At 38.2% G+C, this 23,091-nt stretch overlaps 1 protein-coding gene across 24 annotated transcripts in view; it reads left to right on the plus strand.

Moving 5' to 3' along the window:
- Positions 1–23,091, plus strand: part of RBBP8 (RB binding protein 8, endonuclease) — a 116,858-nt gene that overhangs the window by 91,180 nt on the left and 2,587 nt on the right. For 17 of the 24 annotated variants that reach the window (XM_035270730.3, XM_078347882.1, XM_078347873.1 and 14 more), the window contains 4 exons: positions 2,745–2,888; positions 6,848–6,917; positions 16,469–16,565; positions 21,320–21,461. In XM_035270730.3, the coding sequence (XP_035126621.2) occupies positions 2,745–2,888; positions 6,848–6,917; positions 16,469–16,565; positions 21,320–21,461 (453 nt within the window). Of the gene's footprint in view, positions 1–2,744; positions 2,889–6,847; positions 6,918–10,124; positions 10,570–16,468; positions 16,566–21,319; positions 21,462–23,091 lie in introns of those variants that run through there. The other 7 variants (XM_078347876.1, XM_035270731.3, XM_078347877.1 and 4 more) reach the window with 2 other exon arrangements.

The following is a 23,091-nucleotide window of genomic DNA, read 5'->3' on the forward strand; positions in this document are numbered from 1 at the left end:
TTAAGAGGATACTTTGCTTTTAAAATTATTTTGTTCCTGGTACCAGCCTCTGATCATGTTTTTCTCACTTTGGTAGAAAAGAGAAAATCTAAAGTATGACCACTTAGGCTTTAAATCTATTCAGAAGACAATAGTTTCTCAAATTTATTTGAAGCAAGTATCATGTGAAAGACAAATTAGCACTTGGACTAATGAGGGGAAGTTATTATAGAGATAATTTTGGCTAATAAAGTCCTATATATACTATTACTACATAATGAATGAATCACTTGAATAACTGAGAGGATTCAAACAGCATCATTTTCTTATCTTCATAGTTTCTGTGGCTCAGGAATTCAGTTCAGTTGGCTGATCAGTTCTGTTTCAGGGTCTCAAGCAATTGTAGGCAGATGGTGGCTGGAACTGAAACAGCAGAGGGCTGGGCAGCTGGAAAATGGCTTGGCATCTCCTCTTTCATTCTCAGGGCTTACTCATGTAGGCTCCTTTGAGCTTCGTTTTCACATGAAGGCTAAGTTCCCAGAGTCAGCACCCCAAGAGAACAAAACAGAAGTACGTGACATTTTTATGATCTCAGAGGTAACATAGCGTCACAAAGATCTGCACAGTCATAAAGCAAAATGAACAGGCCCTCAGTGACACTCAGTGGGAGGAGTGTTGACATCATGTTGTAAGAACAGCACATGAAATAAGAGACATTAGTGAGGTCATATTTGAAAAACAAAAAATCTACCCCATAAGATAAAACTTTTCCAGCATTTAGAATTGGTTTAAAATGAAATATACTGGCCGGGCACGGTGGCTTACGCCTGTAATCCTAACACTTTGGGAGGGCCAGATGCATGGATCACCTGAGGTCAGGAGTTCAAGACCAGCCTGTCCATCATGGTGAAACCCCATCTTTAAAAAAATAAAAAATAAAATATACCAATAAAAATTTTATATTACTGCCAATATTTAAGTTCAGAAAATTTTCATGTGCCTACTCTGTGTTAGACTTACTAGGTGCTCTGATAGAACAACAAGGATATATTCTCTGTCTTCAGGTATTTCAAAATCACAAATCAAACAAAAATAAATCAGCAATTTAACATGTTATTTTACAAATAGCTTATACGGAATCCTCTGAGGATGCCTAGCATAGTGCCTGGTGCATAGAAGTTACATTTTATTTACAAATTTGACGTTCAGCATGCAGAATAAATGTTTAATCATTAATATATATCAAGCAAAAATTTTGTAATAGGAAGTATTTTAGGAACTAAAGATAACGAATAAACAGAACCAAAGTACTTACCTCAGGGAACTTACATTCTAATGAGAGAAATAAGCAGTTACATATATGATAGATGATGGTAAGTGCAGGAGAAATGTAAAGCAAGGTAAGAATGAGAGAGTGCTGCAGATTGGGAAAGGTAATAATTATATAGAATAATCTCAGCAGACCTCTTTTCTGTCATATTTGTTAGCCAACTGGTGTTTTTAAAATGTGATTATATAATGGGAAATGTAGTTAGATCTGTGACGATGAATTTATCACTTTCCGTTTCAAATATGACATTGAATTTTTAATTTCTAGTAATACTAAACTACCAGATGCTAATGATGATTAAAGAAAATACTTTTTTTGCTACTTCATTACAAAACTAAGCATGAGAGGCCAGGCATGGTGACTTACACCTATTATCCCAGCACTTTGGGAGGCCAAGGCAGGCGGGTCATTTGAGGTCAGGAGTTTAAGACCAGCCTGGCCAACATGGTGGAACCTCGTCTCTACTAAAAATACAAAAATTAGCTGGGCATGGTGTGAGCCAGTATCATATCACTGCACTCCAGTCCAGATGACAGAGCAAGACTCTGTCTCAAAAAAAAAAAAAAAAAGCATGAATAAAGGACATTTAAAGCCATAACATAAAGCCTTTGTAAACTCCCAGAGTTGGGAGTTTATGCTTACCTCATGCACGAATTACAAAAATTAAACCTTATTATAAGAATTATGATTTAAGAAGTGTCTTTTTAAATACTTCATTACATACATTACAGTTTGTTACTCACTTAGAGTAACTGAATTAACACTCGGCATTACAGCTTACAACTAACATTCTTAGAATCCTGTTTAGCATGTGTCCACAAACACTTCACTACATGCATTACATCTATACACCAAAAGATCACTTTTCACAGCTAGGCCTGCAACCCTTATTGTAATAATCAAGGTTTAAACAAATGCCTTTAAACACTTCATTACATACATTATAGTTTGTTACTCACTTATATTTACTAAATTTAACACTCTTAACAAGGCAGCTTACAACCAACATTCTTAGAATTATCCTTTACATATGTGTCTACAAGCATTTCACTACCGATATTACATCTATTCACTGTTACATCTATTGCAAGAATACTAAAGAATACTCTCTTCTTTAGGCCTGTAATTCCAATTTTTTTTTTCTTTTTTTAAAAGAATTTTAAATTATTAAACTTTTATTTTAGGTTTGCAAGTACATGGGAAGACTTGTTACATAGATAAACACGTGTCATGGGAATTTGTTGTATATATTATTACATCACATGGGCATTAAGCTCAGTACTCAATATATAATCTACATTTTAACAACCATGGTTTAAGAAGTGTCTTTAAGGACTGCATTCCATTATTGTGTGGCAGTTAATGCAGTTTCATGTTGGTCTGCATAGGAAGCAAAAGCTTGCTTGTTGCCCTAAGCCAATGCTCTTTTACATAGATGAAGAAAGAAAAATGAATGATAGCTTGGAAGATATGTTTGATCAGACAACACATGAAGAATATGAATCCTGTTTGGCAGATAGTTTCTCCCAAGCAGCAGATGAAGAGGAGGAAATGTCTGCTACCACAAAGAAACCACACTGTAAGATTATTTTCTTTATAATTATGGCTTCTCAGTTGCAGAATTTAATAAGTTATCAAACTAATTAACAAAGGCTTGATGATGTTTCAACAATTAAAGTTTCATGTTTCACATATAAATTTTTTTCAGTTTTTTAAAATTTTGAGATAATTTTACATTAATAAGAGTTCCAGAAAATTGTTTGGCATTCTCATGTACCTTTGACTCAACCTGTCCTTATGTTAACATGTTATATAGCTATAGAATATTTATTAGAACTAAGAAACTAATCTTAGTTTGGTATTAAATTTCTTCCTAAATATACATAAAGTTGATAAAAAATTTTGAGAAACTTCTGTTAATTATTAAATTAATTGTAATAGCAGTAGAAAGAAAAAATTTTGTAGAACATTCAGATCCTGCCAGGCACAGTGGTTCACACCTGTAGACCCAGCACTTTAGGAGGCCGAGGCAGACGGATTGCTTGAGCTCAAGAGTTCAAGACCAGCCTGAGCAATATGACAAAACCTTATTTCTACAAAAATTAGCTCAGCATGGTGACACATACCAGTGGGCCCAGCTACTTGTGGGGATGGGGTGGGAGGATCACTTGAACACCCAGGAGGTTGTGGCTTCTTGAGCGAACCACCCACTGTACTCCAGCCTGTGCAACAGAGTGAGACCCTGTCTCAAAAAATAAAAATTAAAAAATTCATAAAAGATAAATTCAGATCTATTTTCTGCTGTGAATGATTTATCTTACCAAACAAAATACCTAATGTAACTATGTGTATTAGTCTTAAAATCTCTTGCATGAGAAGCAGTAATTTTGTAATGTAGGATAGCAATCAGAAAAAGAATATACTCTAACTGAAAAGCTAAGTGGATAATCTGGATTGAAAATTGTAATTTTTGCTTATTCTCTCTGTGATTAAATTGGTCTGAAATTTTAATCTAGTGCAAAGATTGTTTTATGCTGGTTTAAGTGAACATACCTTCTGCTGTGGCACAATCTTGATTATGCTTATGTTTCCATTACATTTTTAAAACAACAGCCCTTAACTTAAAAATGAATGAGACCTAAACCAAAGATAGAGGACAGTAGGCTTTTCCTTGCTTAGTCCATGGCAAGAACTCCATCGAGTAAATAATTGTAATAAAAATTTACAGCTGCTCATTATACTTTTTCCCCCAAGAAGGACCTTTTGCAAATAGATTTCACTTCAAAGAAAAAGAATATTTTCTTGCAAAGATGTACTTATTCATTTTTGTTCCTTGTTTTAAGTTACATTTGACATTGACTATCCCAGAATTTCTTCTCAATTAGCTTTTCTGATGATGCTGCACTGTTCTTTTTATTTATCACAACTTCTGTTTCCTAGAATATCCCCAACACTGTTTCTCCCTCACATCTTGTTTTCTCTCACGGCTTTTATTAACTCCACCTCTGAAAATGATTCCAAATCTGCATCTTTAGTTTTGACTGATGAATCTCAGTCTTGGGTTTCTGAGTACTGTGAGATACTTTTGTGTCTCTGCAGCTTAAACGTAGTATGTCTAGGCCAATTTCCTTTACCTCCTGCCAAATAATCTTCAGACTTTTTAAGTTTTCCTAGTCACCCAGGCATATAATTTAGGATTTATTGTATATTTATTTTCTTAACCCAGTTACTACCTTACATGAGCTTTCTTACATAAGCCTTAACTGTCTACCTGCTTAATGTTTAACTCTCTGCTTGGTTAATGTCTGTTTTCCTCACTGTAATATAAACCCCATGAAGACAGAAGACCTCATCTCTCTTGTTATACATTGTATGTCCAGAACTTAGCGCAATGCTCAGTAAATTTTTATTCTTTGAGTAAATGCTAGCAGTTATCTATTTGAGTCTAGACATCTTAGGAGTCAGGTCCCAAGTTCTGAGCTCAAGTTCTTAATCTTTGTCACCGATTATCTGATAAAATCTTTAATCTGCTTATTCCCTAATTATAACTTACCTTAAAGTTGCATAATAAAAATCAACAGGATTGGTGGGAATGTAAATTAGTGCAGCCATTATGGAAAAATAGTATGAAGATTCCTCAAAAAATATGGAGCTAGCATAGATCCAGCAGTCCCACTACTGGGTGTGTATCCAAAGGAAAGGAAATCAGTATGTCAAAGAGATACCTGCACTCATGTTTACTGCAGCACTGTTCACAATAGCCAAGATAGGAAATCAACCTAAGTGTCTATTTAGAGTTGAATAAAGAAAATGTGGCCATTAAAAAGAACAAAATTCTGTCATTTGTGCAAACATGGATGGGCTTGGAGAACATTATATTAAGTGAAATAAGCCAGGCACAGAAAGATAAATACCACATGTTCTTATTCGTATGTAGAAGCTAAAAAAGTTGATTTCATAGACATAGAGAGTAGAATAGCAGTTACTATACGTGGGGAAGGCGGGGATAGCCAAAGGTTGGTTAATGGATATAAAAATAATATAACTATCCAAGCAAGGTGGCAGGCACCCATAGTCCTAACTACTAAAGAGGCCGAGGCAGGAGGATAGCTATAGCCCTGGAGTTCTTGGCGTAGTACTGTATTGGAGTTCTGGGATATGGTCCATATTAAGTTTAGCGTCAATACGGTAGTCTCTTAGAAGCAGGAGACCACCAAGTTGCTTAAGGAGGGGGGAACTGGCCCAGTTTAGAAATGGAGCAGGTAAAAACGTTCATGCTGATCAGTAGTGGTACAGTACCTATGAATTGCCCCTTCACTCTGTCCTGGGCAACATAGCAAGACCCCATCTCTAAGAAAAATAAGGGGACTGGGCGTGGTAGCTCACGCCTGTGATTCCAGAACTTTGGGAGGCCAAGATGGGCAGATCACAAGGTCAGGAGATTGAGACTATCCTGGCTAACATGGTGAAAACTCAGTCTCTACCAAAAATACAAAAAATTAGCTGGGCGTGATGGCGCATGCCTCTAGTCACAGCTACTTGGAGGCTGAGGCAGGAGAAGGCAGAGGTTGCAGTGAGCTGAGATCATGCCACTACACTCCAGCCTGGGCGATAGAGCAAGACTCTGTCTCAAAAAAAAAAAATAAGGAAACAAAAAGCTAAATAGAAGGACTAAGTTGTAGTGTTCTATAGCACTATGTGGTGACTATAATTAACAACAACTTACTGTATGTTTTCAAATAGCTAAAAGCACAGATTTTGAATGTTTGACAGATATGCTCATTATCCTGATTTGATCATTACATATTGTGTACATTATATCAGGATATCACACTTCGTAAAGATGTATAATTACGTGTAAATTTAAAATAATACAAGCAAAAAATGTTTAATCAATAGAACTAAAATATATATATAAATTTTTTTTGAGATGGAGTTTTGCTTTTCTTGCCAGGCTGGAGTGCAATGGCTTGATCTTTGTTCACTGCAACCTCTGCCTCCTGAGTTCAAGTGATTCTTCTACCGCAGCCTCCCGTGTAGCTGGGATTATAACGTGTCACCATGCCTGGCTAATTTTGTATTGTAGCAGAGACAGGGTTTCACTATGTTGCCAGGCTGCTCTGGAACTCCTGACCTGAGATGATCCACCTACCTCAGCCTCCCAAAGTGCTGAGACGACAGGTGTGAGCCACCACGCCCAGCCAAAATTAATATTGAAAGCTGTCTTTTGTTGTTGTTTCTTGTCAAATCATGATAATGGGCATCTGAGTATTTCTTTTAAACTAAAATATTTTCTGAGATAATGACTTTTAAGCTGTGGAGTAATTTTGAGATAAATGAGACAATCAGCACCCTCCTTATTATGCATATGCAAAAGAATGAAAAAAGTAGTTACAGAAACTTTAAATGAGTTGCTCAGAGGCCTGGAGCATGAAACCCAATAAAAATGGAAGTTTGAATATGTCATTTTCTTCCAAGCTAGCTAATTATTTCCCATTATTCTACGTTTAGTTTGTAATGTGCATGCTTTGTTTATAGCTGATGGTGATAAACAAGACAAAGTCAAGCAGAAAGCATTTGTGGAGCCATATTTTAAAGATGATAAAAGGTAAGTTGGTTTTGATTTACACCAGTAATGTGACTGGAAGGACAGTAGAGCTGTCTTTTATTTCTCTTTCTCTCCTTTTTTTTTTTAAGACAGGGTCTCACTCTGTCTCCCGGGCTAGAGTGCAATAGCTTAATCTCAGCTCACTGCAACCTCTGACTCCCGGAATCAAGCAATACTCCCACCTCAGCCTCCCTAGTAGCTTAGCTGGGACTACAGACACTTACTACCACACCTGGCTAATTTTTTTTATTTTCTGTAGAGACGGTTTCATCACGTTGCCCAGACTGATCTTGAACTCCTGGGCTCAAGTCATCCATCTTCCTCAGCCTCCCAAAGTGCTGGGATTACAGCCATGAGCCATCACGCCAGGCCAATAGAGCTGTCTTTGTCAGAGTATCTCTAAACTGATAAATTGCTACTTTTGTTAAATTAAAATTATTTACTTTATGGTCATAAAAAAGAGACTCAAGCATAAAAACGACAGATTTTACAAAGAAGAAAATTTTTACCACCATCACCTTTTTCTTGGCAGTGGTAATAGTGATTTTCTGCATGTGTGTGTATGTGTGTACATATTCTTTTCTTTTTTGAGATGGAGTTTTGCCCTTGTTGCCCAGGCTGGAGTGCAGTGACACAATCTTGGCTCACTGCAACCTCTGGCCTCCTGGGTTCAAGCAATTATCCTGCCTCAGCCTCCCGAGTAGCTGGGATGTACTACAGGCACCTGCTACCAGGCCTGGCTAATTTTTTTTGTATTTTTAGTAGATACAGGGTTTCACCAAGTTGGTCCGGCTGGTCTCAAACTCATGACCTAGGGTGATCCACCCGCCTCGGCCTCCCAAAGTGCTGGGATTACAGGCGTGAGCCACCACACCTGGCCCTAAGCATCTTGATTTAACCATCATGCAACTGTCTGCCTTTTCTGCAAAGATTGCAAATTCTGTTACTTATAGTCACCTACTATTTGTTCTTAAAACAAATTGAAAACATAGTAATTTATTCAAAAAAAATTTGTTTTTTTCTTGAAGTTATGATGTTGGTAAATTGAGTTACTCAGTAAGTAAAGTTACTCCTTTTATTTTTATTTCTGTTGAGAATTTTAGAAATCTAACAGGCCAAGGTATTTTTCTTTTATTCCTGTGAGACTCTGAAAGAGCTGTCATTTTGTTAAATGCTTAATTCTTTTTCTTTAGTTACCAGTTTTCCAAACAAATGGTACTCTAGCATCCCAAATGTGACTAGATTGTTTTTTGTTCAGATGTCATTATATACTAATGAATTTAAGTATATTTGATATGTTGTAATCCATTGCAGTCATTATCCTTAGAGATACTCAAATTGTCCCATCTTTGCCTAAAGAAAGCTTCTTTGAATGGCCACTACCCTAGTCATCTTTTATAGTTTTCTTGCTTGTGGTATCTGGAATCTGCCATTTTTCCTAGTTCTTTTTAGTGAGAAATGGTATTTAGGCCACAGTCTGGCTGCTAGGGTTTTGCATTAGTTGTTGTTTCTAGGCCTTTTAGGTGGACAGAGTTAGGAAGGTTTTTTGTATCATTTTGATTTTTTAAGGTTAACTATACTCCTTCATACTCATCGCTCTAACTGAAATTCAGAACCACAGGATATTTATGTAGCCTCTTCTATCTTATGTCTGTATTTACTTTCCCACCTACCAAATATCCCCCTTCTCAGTGCCACCAACATAATTCTGTTTTAGTCCACAATACACATAAAGCAGTTTCAGAATAATACCACCAATAATATAATGAAAATAGTTTGAAAATTTTTTGTATGCTCTTTTGTCCTTAACATATATCCTTTTAGAAATGTACAGTCAAATCACTGTATTTTAAAGTCATTTGGAATAATTATTTTCTATGTAGTTAGTCCAACAATTCAGTACACAGGTTTATTTTAATTTGTTTTTGATTTTTTAGGAATTGGGTTCTCTTTCCATATTTAATTATTTTAAAAGTATATAAAATACAATGTATTATATATATAATGTATATAATGGACACAAAGTATGATATTGTACCAGGCTATAATACAAGCGTATTCAGATAAATCTCATTTCTATCCTTGGCCTCTATATCTTATTAGCTCCCTATCCCTATAGGTAATCATTTGTTTAAAATTTATGATTTTTCTTCCATCCTAAAACATAAAAGCAAATACATGTATATAATCATGCTCTCTATGACTCATATAGAATATTATATATACTTCGCTTTTTTATTTAACTATAGATCCTGGAAATTACTCAAGCTGTGTATAGTGATATTCCTTGTTTCTTTTTAGCTCCATAGTACTTTATTATGTGACTCTACCATAGTTTATTTCCTAGCAATGAACACTTGTGTTGTTGTCACATTCTCTTTTCATATTTTTACCTGGAAATCACTGGGATAGATTCCTAGAAGTAGGACTGCAGTAAGAACTGTGATTTTCCAGGTGGCTCATGCCTGTATTCCCAGCACTTTGGGAGGCTTTGGCAGAAGGATCGCTTGAGCCCAGGAGTTTGAGACCAGCCTGGGCAACATAGTGAGACCCCATCTCTATAAAAAATTAAAAATTAGCTAGGTGTGATGGTGTGTGCCTATAGTCCCAGCTACTCAGGAAGCTTAGGTTGGAAGGATCGCTTGAGCCCAGGAAGCCAAGGCTGCCGTGAGCTGTGATCACACCACTGCACTCCAGTCTGGACAACAGAGTGAGACCCTGTCTCAAAAAAAAAAAAAAAAGCTGTCATTTTAAATGTTTCATATTAGAGGTTCACTAGTTTTTTAGAAAATATATATGAGTAGTTTTATATATTCTGAAGCAATTAGATAGCTGGAGAACAAGAGGTGGATAGAGAGGTATGGGGACAGAGGTATGAAGATGCTAAAATTCTCAGAGTTGCACTGTTACTTTCCCCACTGAGAATACTAATACTGCAAAGCCTGGGAAGATGGATTGTGTAGTATCAGGGACAAGAAGCTTGTTTAAGTGATGCTTTGAGGTCTACTACAGATGCCATTCTACTAGGAGATTCCCTGCTTCATTATAAGACACTACAGAAGTGGAGTAGATAATATTCAGCGGAAAGGATATGGCCAAAATGTGATCTGCATAATCTTAGGATTCCATGAGCTCTTTGAAAGAAAATATAGTTGTGTCAATATTTTTTGTGTGTACTTATCTTGGTTTGCCTTTTTAAATTCACAGATCACACCAGAGTTGAGGGTTCTTCAGTTGAAACGAAAAAGGACCTATAACATAATATACTTAGAGTGACGAAAACTTCTCTTTTTGAGGGAAAGTATTTGCCAGCCAGAGGGGCATATATGTGATCTTTTCATTGCACTTCCTTTTAAGGCATACTTTCTTTTTCATGCTGCTTTATTGGGCTTTGCAATACTGTGTTTTTTACAAATTGAAGGTCTGTGGCAACCCTGCTTTGAACAAATCTGTCAGCAGCATTTTTCCAATAGCATGTGCTTACTTCATGTTTTCTTGTCACATTTTGGTAATTCTCACAGTATTTCAAACTTTTTCATTATTATTATATCTGTTACAGTGTTCTGTGATCAGTGATCTTTGATGCTATTATTATAATTGTTTGGGGCACCGAGAACCATGCCAATAAAAGACAGCAAACTCAATCTATGAATGTCCCATGTGTTCTGGCTGCTGCTCCACCAACCAACCATTTTCCCAATGCTCCTCCTCTCTTTGGGCCTTCCTATTTCCTGAGACACAACAACAGTGAAATTAGGCCAATTAAAGAACCCTGCAATGAGGCGCCAGGCACAATGGCTCATGCCTGTAATCCCAGAACTTTGGGAGGCCATGGTGAGCGGATCAAGACCAGCCTGGGCAACATGGAAAAGTCTCTACAAAAAAATACAAAAAAATTAGCTGAGTGTGGTGGCACACACCTGTAGTTCCAGCTATTATACTGGGGAGGCTGAAGTAGGAGGATTGCTTGAGCCCAGGAGGTAAAGACTACAGTGAGCTATGATTGCGCCACTGTGCTCCAACCTGGGAGACAAAGTGAGATTCTGTCTCAAAAAATAAAAAAACTATGATGATCTCTAAGTATACAAGTGTAAGGAAGAGTTGCACATTGCTTACTTTTAAATCAAATGCTAGAAATGATTAAGCTTAATGAGGAAGATATTTCAAAAGTCAAGATCAGTAAAAAGCTAGGCCTTTTACACCAGTCAGCGAAGTTGTGATTGCAAAGGGAAGTTCTTCAAGAAAATCACAAGTGCTACTCCAGTGAAAACATCAATGATAAGAAAGTGAAACAGACTGGCCAGGCACGGTGACTCACACCTGTAATCCCAGCACTTTGGGAGGCCGAGACAGGCAGATCATGAGGTTAGGAGTTCAAGATCAGCCTGGCCAACATGGTGAAACCCCATCTCTACTAAAAATAACAAAAATTAGCTAGGCATGGTGGCAGGCGCCTGAAATCCCAGCTACTCGGGAGGGTGAGGCAAAAGAATTGCTTGAACCTGGGCGGCAGAGGTTGCAGTGAGCCAAAATCTCGCCATTGCACTCTAGCCTGGACAAGGATAGCAAGACTCCATCTCAAAAAGAAAAAAGAAAAAGAAAACGAAGGGGAAGGAGGGAGGAAATGAAAGAGAGAAACAGGGAGGAAATTTCAGTGGTCTGAACTGAAGATCAAACCAGCCACCACGTCCTTTAAGCCAGTGCCTAATCCATAACAAGGCTCTAACTCTCTTTAGTATGAGGAAGCTGTAGAAGAAAAGTTTGAAACTAGCAGAGGTTGGTTCATGAGGTTTCAGGAAAGAAACCATGTCCATAACGTAAAAGTGCAAAGCAAACAGCGAGTACTGATGTAGAAGCTATAACAGCAAATTATCAAGAATATTTGGCTGAGATCAATGATGAAGGTGGCTGAACTAAACAACAGATTTTCAGTGTAGAGGAAACATCCTTCTATTGGAAGAAGATGCCATCTATGACTTTGATAGTTAGAAAGGAGAACCCAGTGCCTGGCTTCAGAGCTTCAAAGGACAAGTTGACTTGTTTGGGTTAATGTAGCTGGTGACTTTATGTTGAAGCCAATGTTCATTTACCATTCTGAAAATCCTAGGACCCTGAAGAATTATGCTAAATCTACCGTGCCTGTGCTTTAGAAATAGAATAACAAAACCTGGATGATAGCACATCTGTTTATGGCATGGTTTACTAAATATTTTAAGCCTATTGATCAGGAAAAAAAAGCCTTTCAAAATACTGTAATCATCCAACAGTTGTTTTTTCTCTTTCTTTTTCCACTGTACAAATAGAGCTGATTAACTGAGATAGTGATATTATAGTAGAGAAAGAATGTAATAATTGCAGAGCTAGTCAAGTGGGAGGATTAGAGTTGTTATTATTTAAATCAACTTCCCCCAAAAATTGGTAGCTATGGTTTTTTAAGGGTAGTGTGGCAGGGAGGGAGCTGGGAACAGCGGAATGGAGATTGGTTGGGTTAGGGATGAAATTATAGGAGGGTCAAAGCTGTCTTTTTGCGCTGAGTCAGTTTTTGGGTGGGATCACAAGACCAATTGAACCAGTTTTTTGGTATGGGCTACCAGCGCAGGTGAGCCCAGATGGTCTGTTAAAGTGTAGGATCTGAAAAATACCTCACACCCTAATGTTTTATAATAGTGATATCATTTGTAGGAGCAACTGAAGAGGTTAGAAATCCTGTGACCTCTGTCTGCATGACTCCACTCCTGAGCCATAATTTTAACCTCTTGACTAATTTGTTAGTTTTACATAGGTGGTTTAAGTCCCTGAGCAAGAAGGAGGAGTTCGTTTTGGGAAGGGACTGTTAACGTCTTTGTTTTGTTTTAAAATAAACTTGTGGCTAATTTGGTTAGTTTTACAAAGGTGGTTTCAGTCCCTGAGCAAGGACGGGGCTAATTTCCAGAAGGGGCTGTTAGCATCTTTGTCTTAAACTAAATTTTTCTTATAGTTAACTTGGCCTATGCCCAAAAATAAAGGCAGCTTAAAGGTTAAAAGCAAGATAAAGTCAGCTAGGTCAGACTTTTTCCACTGTCATAATTTTTGCAAAGGTGATGTCAATACTACTATTTATTGACAGGGCACATTATCACCCAAGAGCTCTGATCCAGATATACAAGGAGATGAATTTTTTTTTAAATTTTTGTTTGTTTGTTTATTTTTGAGGCAGTCTCACTCTGACCCCCAGGCTGGAGTGGTGCTATCTTGGCTCATTGCAGCCTCCGCCTTATAGGTTCAAGTGATTCTCGTGCCTCAGCCTCCCAAGTAGCTGGGATTACAGGTGTGTGCCACCACACCTGGCTAATTCTTCTTGTATTTTTAATAGAGATGGGATTTTACCATGTTGGCTATGGAGGATGAATGTTGTTTTCATGCCTGCTAACAATGCAGCATCATTATGCAAACTGGATCAAGTAGTAGTTTGACTTTCAAGTTCTATTACTTAAGAAATGTGGTAAGGCTATAGCTGCCAATGATGGTGATTCCTGTGTCGGGCAAAGTAAACTGAAAACCTCTTGAAAGGATTCACTATTACAGATTACATTAAAGACATTTGGAAGGTCAGGACTTCAAGACCTACCTGGGCAACATAGTTAGACTTCGTCTCTGCTAAAAAGCAAAATTTAACTGGGCCTTGTGGCTTGGACCTGTAGTCCTGGCTAACTCAGGAGGCTGAAGCAGGAGGATCACTTGAACCCAGGAGTTCAAGGCTACAGTAAGCTATGCTCATGCCACTTCACAAAGCAAGAACCTGTCTTAAAACTAAATAAAGAAATAGTAATAAATAAAATAAAATTTTGTGCCTGATTGATCTTTATTCCCAAAGTACTCCATAGCATATTAAACCATACCTAGTGGCTTTAGTTTCCGTGATTCACAGTAGGATCTTAACTCATTTAAAGACAATCATAAATTATAATTATGCCTAATATTTTTAAGAACTCATGGTAGGTGGAGGCAGCATAAGGTAATCTATCTGTCTTTCTTTCTTGCTTACTTGCTTGCTTTTGGAAGGGGAACAGAATCTCACTTTGTCACCTAGGCTGGAGTGCAATGGCACAATCGTTGTTCACTGCAGCCTCAAACTCCTGGGCTCAGGTAGTCTTCCAACCTCAGCCTCCTCAGTCAGACTATAGCCACCACATGCAGCTAATTTTTCATTTTTATTTTTTATAGAGACAGGGGTCTTGCTATGTTGCCCAGGCTGGTCTCAAACCCTGGTCTTGGTCTCAAAAAATCCTTTTAACCTCAGTCTACCTAAGTGCTGGGATTACAAGCATGAGCCACCACACCTGGCCAGTAATGTTTCTTGTAAACAAAATGGCAAGTGGCATACAAACAGCTGACTCTCTTCTCTGGGAAGAAGAAGTTAGTCCTGAAATCTGGGTTCTTAGTACTGAAAACAGGCAGTTTTTTTTTTTTTAATGTTATACAGTGCCAGTTTATGAGTTTCATAATACAATGTTCATTTTTAAATAGGTTATTATATTGTATCTCCTAACCTAATTATTATTTTCAGCCAGTGAAAGTCAGAAGAAGGAAGTAATAGTAACTGCCATTCAGTATAATCCCACTTGTTTATTTTTGCTTTTATTGTCTGCTATTTTGAGGTCTTTTTCAGAAAGTCTTTTCCCAGACCAATGTCCTGAAACATTTCCTCTGTGTTTTTTTCTTAGTTTTATAGTTTTGGTCTTACATTTAGGTCTTTGACTCATTTTGAGTTTATTTTTATACTGGGTGAGAAATAGGAGCCTATTTTCATTTTTCTGCAAGTGGATATCCTGTTTTACCAGCACCATTTATTAAAGAGGCTATCCTTTCCCCAATGAATGTTCTTGGCTCCTATGTAAAAAATCAGTTGACTAGCCAGGTGCAGTGGCTCATGCCTGTAATCCCAACACTTTGGGAGGCCAAGGCAGGCAGATCACCAGAGGTCAGGAGTTCAAGACCAGCCTGACTTACATGGAGAAACCCTGTCTCTACTAAAAATACAAAATTAGCCAGACATGGTGGCGCATGCCCGTAATCCCAGCTACTTGGCAGACTGAGGCGGGAGAATCGCTTGAACCCTCTGCTCACTGCAGAGGTTGCAGCAAGCAGAGACGGCACCGTGGCACTCGAGCCTGAACAATAAGAGCAAAACTGTCTCAAAAACTAAAATAAAACTGGCTAGGCACAGTGTCTCATGCCTGTAATCCCAGCACTTTCAGAGGTAGAGACAGGTGGATCACGAGATCAGGAATTCAAGACCAGCCTGGCCAACATAGTGAAACCCCATCTCTACTAAAAATACAAAAATTAGTCAGGTGTGGTGGTGTGTGCCTGTAATCCCAGCTACTCCAGGAGGCTGAGGCAGGAGAATCACTTGAACCTGGGAGGCGGAGGTTGCAATGAGCCAAGATAGTGCCACTGCACTCTAGCCTGGGCAACAGTGTGAGACTCGGTTCACCCCCCCCCTAAAAAAAATCAGTTGACTATAGACACATTAATTTCTGATACTCTGTTTCATTGCTCTATATATCTGTTTTTATGCCAGTACCATGCTGTTTTGGTAATTATAGCTTTGTATAGTTTGAAGTCTGATAATATTTTGCCACAAGCTTGCTGCTGCTTTTTATTTTTTTTTTTTTAATTTGAGACAGTCTCACCCTTTTGTTCTGGCTAGAGTGCAGTGGCACAGTCTTGGCTCACTGCAACCTTTGCCTTCTGGGTTCAAGCAATTTTGAGGCCTCAGCCTCCTGAGTAGCTGGGATTACAGGCCTGTGCTACCACACCTGGCTATTTTTTGTATTTTTAGTAGAGACTGTGTTTTGCCATGTTGTCCAGGCTGGTCTCAAACTCTTAACCTCAAGTGAGCCACTGTGCCCGTCCAGCTTGGTTCTCTTTTCTCAGGATTACTGTGGCTGTTGCTATGTCTTTAATGGTTTCATAGTAATTTTAGGATTGTATTTTGCATTTCTGTGAAAGGCTGGGCAAGGTGGCTCATGCCTGTAATACTAGCACTTTGGGAGGCTGAAGTGGGCAGATCACCTGAGGTCAGGAGTTCAATACCAGCCTGACGAACATGGTGAAACCCTGTCTGTACTAAAAATACAAAAATTAGCCAGGTGTGGTGGCACAGACCTGTAATCCTAGCTACTCCAGAGGCTGAGGCACAAGAATCGCTTGAACCCAGGAGGCAGAGGTTGCAGTGAGCCAAGATCACACCATTGTACTCCAGCATGTCTCTGAATTAATAGATATTTCTGTGAAGAACATTATTGGTATTTTGATCGGGATTACCCTGAATTTGTAGATCACGTTGGATAGTAAATAGTTTTATTTTTTAGTTAGAAAAAAATACCCATAAAAATACTTGTTGTATAGTAAGCACTTAATAAGTATTTGTTGAAGCAGTAGTTTCCTAACATACTGAATAAGCTTTTCAAATAAAATGAATGAATGTTTTGGGGATTATTTCTCCTCTGAACTCTAAGCTTTGTAATTTAATTCATTCCCCCCCCCCCCCCCCCCCCCCCCCCCAGAGAGACTAGCTTGCAAAATTTTCCTCATATTGAGGTGGTTCGGAAAAAGGAGGAGAGAAGAAAACTGCTTGGGCACACATGTAAGGAATGTGACATTGTAAGTACTAATGTGATACTAATTTTAAGTATGGCTTTATAGATAATAAATGCATGACTTTAAAATCACATATACAAACCATATTTGTTTTAGAAACCTCTTATTTGAGCCAGGCATAACAGAAGGAATAAAAAATATTCTGGGTTCGGTGCAGTGGCTCATGTCTGTAATACCAGCACTTTGGGAGGCTGAGGAGGGCAGGTCACTTGAGGCTATAAGTTCAAAACCAGCCTGGCCAACATGTGAAACACTGTCTCTACTAAAAATATAAAAATTAGCTGGGTATGGTGGCTCACACCTGTAATTCCAGCTACTCAGGAGGCTGAGGCATGAGAATCACTTAAACCCAGGAGGCAGAGGTTGCAGTGAGCCGAGATTTCGACACTGCACTTCAGCCTGGGTGACAAAGCGAGACTGTCTTAAAAAAAAAAAAAGTATTCTGGCTGTGATCTGAGGGATATAAACAGATGAAAAGCCCTCAGTTTCTCTTAGATTACGTGAGTCTGGGGCATAGGCCCTAGTTCTTATGACCAGCTTAAGACATTTATGCCATTTTTCTTTTCCGTATTTGCTTTAGTTGTTCCCTCTTGTGTTATGTTATAGCAAAGGCTCCTATACATATACTATTTGTAGAAACCTTTGATATTTTAGTAGGAAACTTTACTCTAACATTTATGATTTTCACCAGCACTCTCAGGAAATGAAGTATACTCATAATTTTTTAAAAATAATTGGTACCACTATAAGTCCATTTTTTTTGTTTTGTTTTGTTTTTGTTTTTGTTTTGAGACAGAATCTCGCTCTGTTGCCCAGGCTGGAGTGCAGTGGCGTGATCTCGGCTCACTGCAAACTCTGCCTCCTGGGTTTAAGCAATTCTCCTGCCTCAGCCTTCTGAGTAGTTGGGATTACAGGTGCCCACCACCACACATTGCTAATTTTTTTGTTTTTAGCAGAGACAGGGTTTCACTATTTGGCCAGGCTGGTCTCAAACTCCTGACGTCAAGTGGAGTTCCACCCTCCTAGGCCTCTCAAAGTGCTGGGACTACAGGCATGAGCCACTGCTTCTGGCCAAGTTCTTTTTTTTTTTTGAGACTGAGTTTTACTCTTGTTGCCCAGGCTGGAGTGCAGTGGCGCAATCTCAGCTCACCACAATCTCCGCTGCCTGATTTCAAGTGATTCTCCTGCCTCAGCCTCCCAAGTAGCTGGGATTATAGGCATGCGCCACCATGCCCAGCTCTTTTTGTATTTTCAATAGAGATGGATTTTCTCCATGTTGGTGAGGCTGGTCTCGAACTCCCAACCTCAGGTGATCTGCCCACCTTGGCCTCCCGAAGTGCTGAGATTACCAGCATGAGCCACTGCGCCAAACATTTTTCTTCCTAAACAAGATATAATGAATAAACACTTAAATACTTACATTTTTCTTTTTATACACTGGATGTCTTGGATGTTGAAGTAGATGGTACAGACCTCCCTTTGTATCTTTGGGGAACTGGCTTCTGGACCTACTGTGGATACCAAAATTCACAGATGTGCAAGTCCCTGATACAAAATGACATGGTATTTGCCTATAACCTATGCACATTCTTTCATATACTTTAAATTACCTCTAGATTACTTCTAATCCCTATTACAATGTAAATGCTGTGTAAATAGTTGTTATACTGTGTTGTTTAGGAATGACAAGAAAAATAGTCTGTACATGTTCAATGCAGATGCAGGGTTTTTTTCTGAATATTTTTGATACACATCTGGTTATATCCATGAATACAGAACCCAAGAATATGAAGGGCCAACTGTATTGATTGTCCTTTTACTAAATAGTCCCAGGCAGGTTCTGTTTTGTCCTGGAACATGCTGTTTTTATTTCTTCCCTTGTTGTCCATTAGCTCTCAGATGCCTGCCTTCAGCAATTTACTTCCCATTTTAAAATTCCTTTTTAACATATGGGCTAGAAAATTTGATAACCACGTGTATTAAAATGATATGTGACAGTATGACTGGATTGTAATGCAGGTAAACATTGGGTGAAAATGTGCTCTCATATACTAACAGTGGGAATATAAGTTGGGATCACTATTTTTAAAAGCAGTTTGCCAATACAAGCAAAAGCCTATAATGTGAGTTCATGAGTTTTCATTACACAAATTGAATATATAATGATTTCTTAAAGAATATGGTCTGCATTGAATAAATCTCCAATTTTTAGTTATAACCATAACTCTATGATCTAGAACTAATCCTACTAGTTAGAAAAAAGGTCTTCTGCCAGAAACACTGTTAAGTTGCATTCATTCTCAATAATCATTTCCCATGCTGTTATCCAATCTCTGAAAACCATTATTGTGTACATTTTAGTTTTACTAATTATTTAAGACAGGAGGGTGAATCTGTTCTGTTACTCCATCATGACCAGAAGTAGGAGTGCCAGTCCCATGTACTTAAATACTAACTATATGCTTGCAGTTCTTAAATTTGTCCCATTGCCTGTTCTACAAGTAGAGTGTGCAGTACTCATGTGGATGTGTGATAGTGATCGCAAATTTCACACATCCAAAAACAAACATACAACATCTGCCCTCAATGCCAAACCTCACCACTGAGTCTCCTATAAGTCCTGAGATCTTGTAGTTTATTCACTCCTTTTTTCTTTCACATCTCAATAACCTGTGTATCAACAAATCCCATTGATTATTCCTTCAAAGTATATCCCGTTTCCATCCACTTACTATCACCACCACTAATGCCCTGGACCAAAGCAACATTTTACCTTGTCTAGACTATTGTAATAGCTTCTTAGTGCTCTGCTGGTCATTTTTTTTTAAGTCTAAACTTTGTTTTTTAAAGCAGTTATAGGTTCACAGCAAAGTTTTACAGAAAGTACAGAGAGTTTCCATGTACCTGTCCCCATTCTCTTTTACTTTTCATTCTTTCTCTTCGCAATATACTTTTAGCTCAACAGTGAATGGTCTTTTTTTCCCTAATAATATTTTTAGAATAAAAGTGGAATCATGCCATTCCCAGAATCTTTCAGTGTCCTCCCATCCCACTAAGAAAAAGAATCCATCAGGACAACAAACTCTGATTTCCTGTTTCTGCACTTCCTCTCTGATTTCCTGTTCTACCACTCACCCACTTGCTTGCTGTGTTACAACAGCTGCACTCACTGACTACTGTTTCTCAAGTATGTTTTCATTCAGTGGAAGTGTTTCTTTTCTGATAAGCCCTGATTGTCTAAGGTCATCTCATTCCAAAGTCCTGACGAAGGTAACAAAGGCTTATTCTTAGGGCAGTGAGAATGAATAAAAAGATACCTGAATAAATCTACATAAAATAGAAATGTACTAAAAGCTTTTACTTCAAATTTAAATTCTAGTTTTAAGTTTATCACTTTCAATAGGTGATATCTTTGGCAAATTACCATTTTCATTTTCAGTTTCTCAAGTGTAAAATGAAGGAATTGGTTGGATTAAATATGTGATTCTGGGTGGTTCATGCCTATAATCCCAGCACTTTGGAAGGCCAAGATGGGTAGGATTACTTGAGGTCAGGAGTTCAAGACCAGCCTGGCCAGCATACAGTGAATCCCCATCTCTGCTAAAATACAAAATTAGCTGGGCATGGTGGTGCACACCAGCTACTTGGCAAGCTGAGGCAGGAGAATCAATTTAACATGGGAGGCAGAGGTTGCAGCAAGCCAAGATTGTGCCACTGCACCCCAGCCTGGGTGTTAGAGCAAGACTCCATCTCTCAAAAAAAATTTGATTCTGTCATCTATGTTCTATAAAACCTTAAACTACTACTTTTTTGTTTTCCTTAGGTCTGGGCCTTGAAAAGCTGTACAATTTTTACATACAATTTTATTCTTGTGTGCATGAAGTTCAAGTTTCTGGTTTTCACAGTTGTGAAAAAATACTGTGCTTTTGATCCTAACTGAAACCTTAAAGAGAGAAGTCATGGAGCCTACTAAATTCAGATCTAAATTATTTTTTAAAACTGTAGAGATAGGAAAATTACTTTGAAATACACATTACATTCAAATAACAATTAAGACCTCTGAATTTTTGTTACTGGTCTAATAAGGATAAAGAGTTTGTACCAGTGTATAAATCAGCTGTATCACTAAGCACACTGACAAGTTCAGCTGGCTTTTTTTTTCATTGTAAGACTTTATTGATGAAAGAAGCATTTTATTGGTTTACATTGTGATACAAGCTCCTTTTCTCATCAGTGAAGAAGACACTTCACAGACCAACATCAGCACTGATTACTATTACTAAGTAATTAATACTGTCTGTAAGAATTAATTACTAGGCCGGGCACAGGGGCTCACGCCTGTAATGCCAGCACGTTGGGAGGCTGAGGCAGGCAGATCACAAGGCCAGGAGTTCAAGACCAATCTGGCCAACATAGTGAAACACTCTCTACTAAAAATACAAAAATAGTAGCCGGGTGTGGTGGTGTGCACCTGTAAACCCAGCTATTTGGGAGACGGAGGCAGGAGAATCGTGTGAAACCAGGAGGTAGAGGTTACAGTGAGCCAAGATCACGCCATTGCACTCCAGCCCAGGTGACAGTGTGAGGACTCTGTTTCTAGAATTAATTACTAGTAGTATCATCAGTGAGTATTAAATTTCCTTAGAATGCTGAATATCTTAGTAAATGGCTTTTGTTAGCTTCTAGGTTATAATCAATAATCATAACACTACACTTACTGTTCTTCAGTGAAAAAGCTTACCAGTTTTTATTATTAGTATTATGCAGATATGTCAGCCGAAGAAAGGGAAAAGAAGTTGGCTTCCTGCTCAAGACACCGATTCCGCTACATTCCACCCAATACACCAGAGAATTTTTGGGAAGTTGGTTTTCCTTCCACTCAGACTTGTATGGAAAGAGGTGAGAATATAGAGTGTAACATTTTATAATTAATTATTTTAAATACTTGGCTGGACATGGTGGCTCATGCCTGTAATCCCAGCACTTTGGGAGACCGAAATGGGTGGATCACCTGAGGTCAGGAGTTTAAGACCAGCCTGGCCAACATGGTGAAGCCCTGTCTCTAAAAATACAAAAAATTAGCCAAGCATGGTGGCACATGCCTGTAGTGCCAGCTACTCAGGAGGCTGAGGCAAGAGAATTGCTTGAACCCAGGAAACGGAGGTTGCAATGAGCTGACTTGTGCCATTGTACTCCAGCCTGGGTGACAGAGCAAGACTCCATCTCAAAAATAAAATAATAAAATTAAATACTGTATATTCCCAAGTCTGAACATGTACCTTTTTTCTATAGTTCTCTTTACCTTCTGCTGCAAATTGGGTGGTAGTTTTGTGACATAAAAACATTCCTAAAGATAAAAGGACTCTTCAGTAATTTAGTTGGAATTAGATATTGTTTATATCACTTTAATGTGATTGTGTGTATATTATTCTGGTTTACCATTCAAATTTTAAAAAGCAATCTCTCTTATTCTATCATCAAAAAAATTTTTGTTTTTTGGATAGGGCCTCACTCCGTCACCCAGGCTCAAGCATTGTGGCATACATAATGATGGCTCACTGAAGGCTCAGACTTAAGGGCTCAAACTATCCTCTGACCTCAGCCTTCCAAGTAGCTAGGACTACAGGCATGTGCCACCACACCCAGAACTTTTTTTTTTCCCCTAGAGACAGTGTCTCACTATGTTGCTCAGGCCGTTCTTGAGCTCCTGGCCTCAAGTGGCCCTCCTGCCCTGACCTCCCAAAATGCTGGGATTACAGCCATGAGGCACTGCACCCAGCTAAAATGACTTTAAATAAAATAAATAACCTTACAAAAACTAAACTACCAGCAAAGTTATGTTTAAAAAGAGAACATCTTTTTAAATCTACTACTATGAATTTTGGATTTTAAAACCTCACTTACCCAGAATGCTGGATGTTTATAAATGGTATCTAAATTTTAAAAATTGTTTATTTGTTAGTTTGTTGACACCCAACTAGCTTGTTTAGATATGACACTTATATTTAATATAATATGAGAATGTATTCAGCTTTTAGGCTATTAATAAAAGGTCATGAGTAGTAATTTCTGTTCTATATTAGCAGCATAATGCTAAAAAAATATAGATTCTGGTTTTATATTTTCTACCAGAGTTAAGATAGTCAGGTGTGTGTTCTGAAGTCTTCATGTCAGATAACTATCTTTGGGGTCGCATACTCCCATTTCTGTGCTCAAGCTAGGACTATCAATCTGGACATTACCAGTATTCCAGGCATATAGTAATTCATAGTCACTAAAGTCTAAACTTTATTGTAGTCATTGGTTTAAATGAAATGAAATACTCGAGTCTTTAACCTTAAAGGAGCTATTTAATTAATAAGGGTCCATCTCACAGACCCTTTGTTGTAAAAATATCATTCCAGAGGAGCTCATAAGAACATTTAATAACTAGGAGATGGAGTCTCACTGCAAGGCCCAGGTTGGAGTGCAATGGCATGATCTCAGCTCACTACAGCCTCCGCCTCCTGGGTTCAAGTGATTCTCCTCC

This window comes from Callithrix jacchus, chromosome 13 (genome assembly GCF_049354715.1).
Source record: "Callithrix jacchus isolate 240 chromosome 13, calJac240_pri, whole genome shotgun sequence".
NCBI classification, from domain to species: domain Eukaryota; kingdom Metazoa; phylum Chordata; class Mammalia; order Primates; family Cebidae; genus Callithrix; species Callithrix jacchus.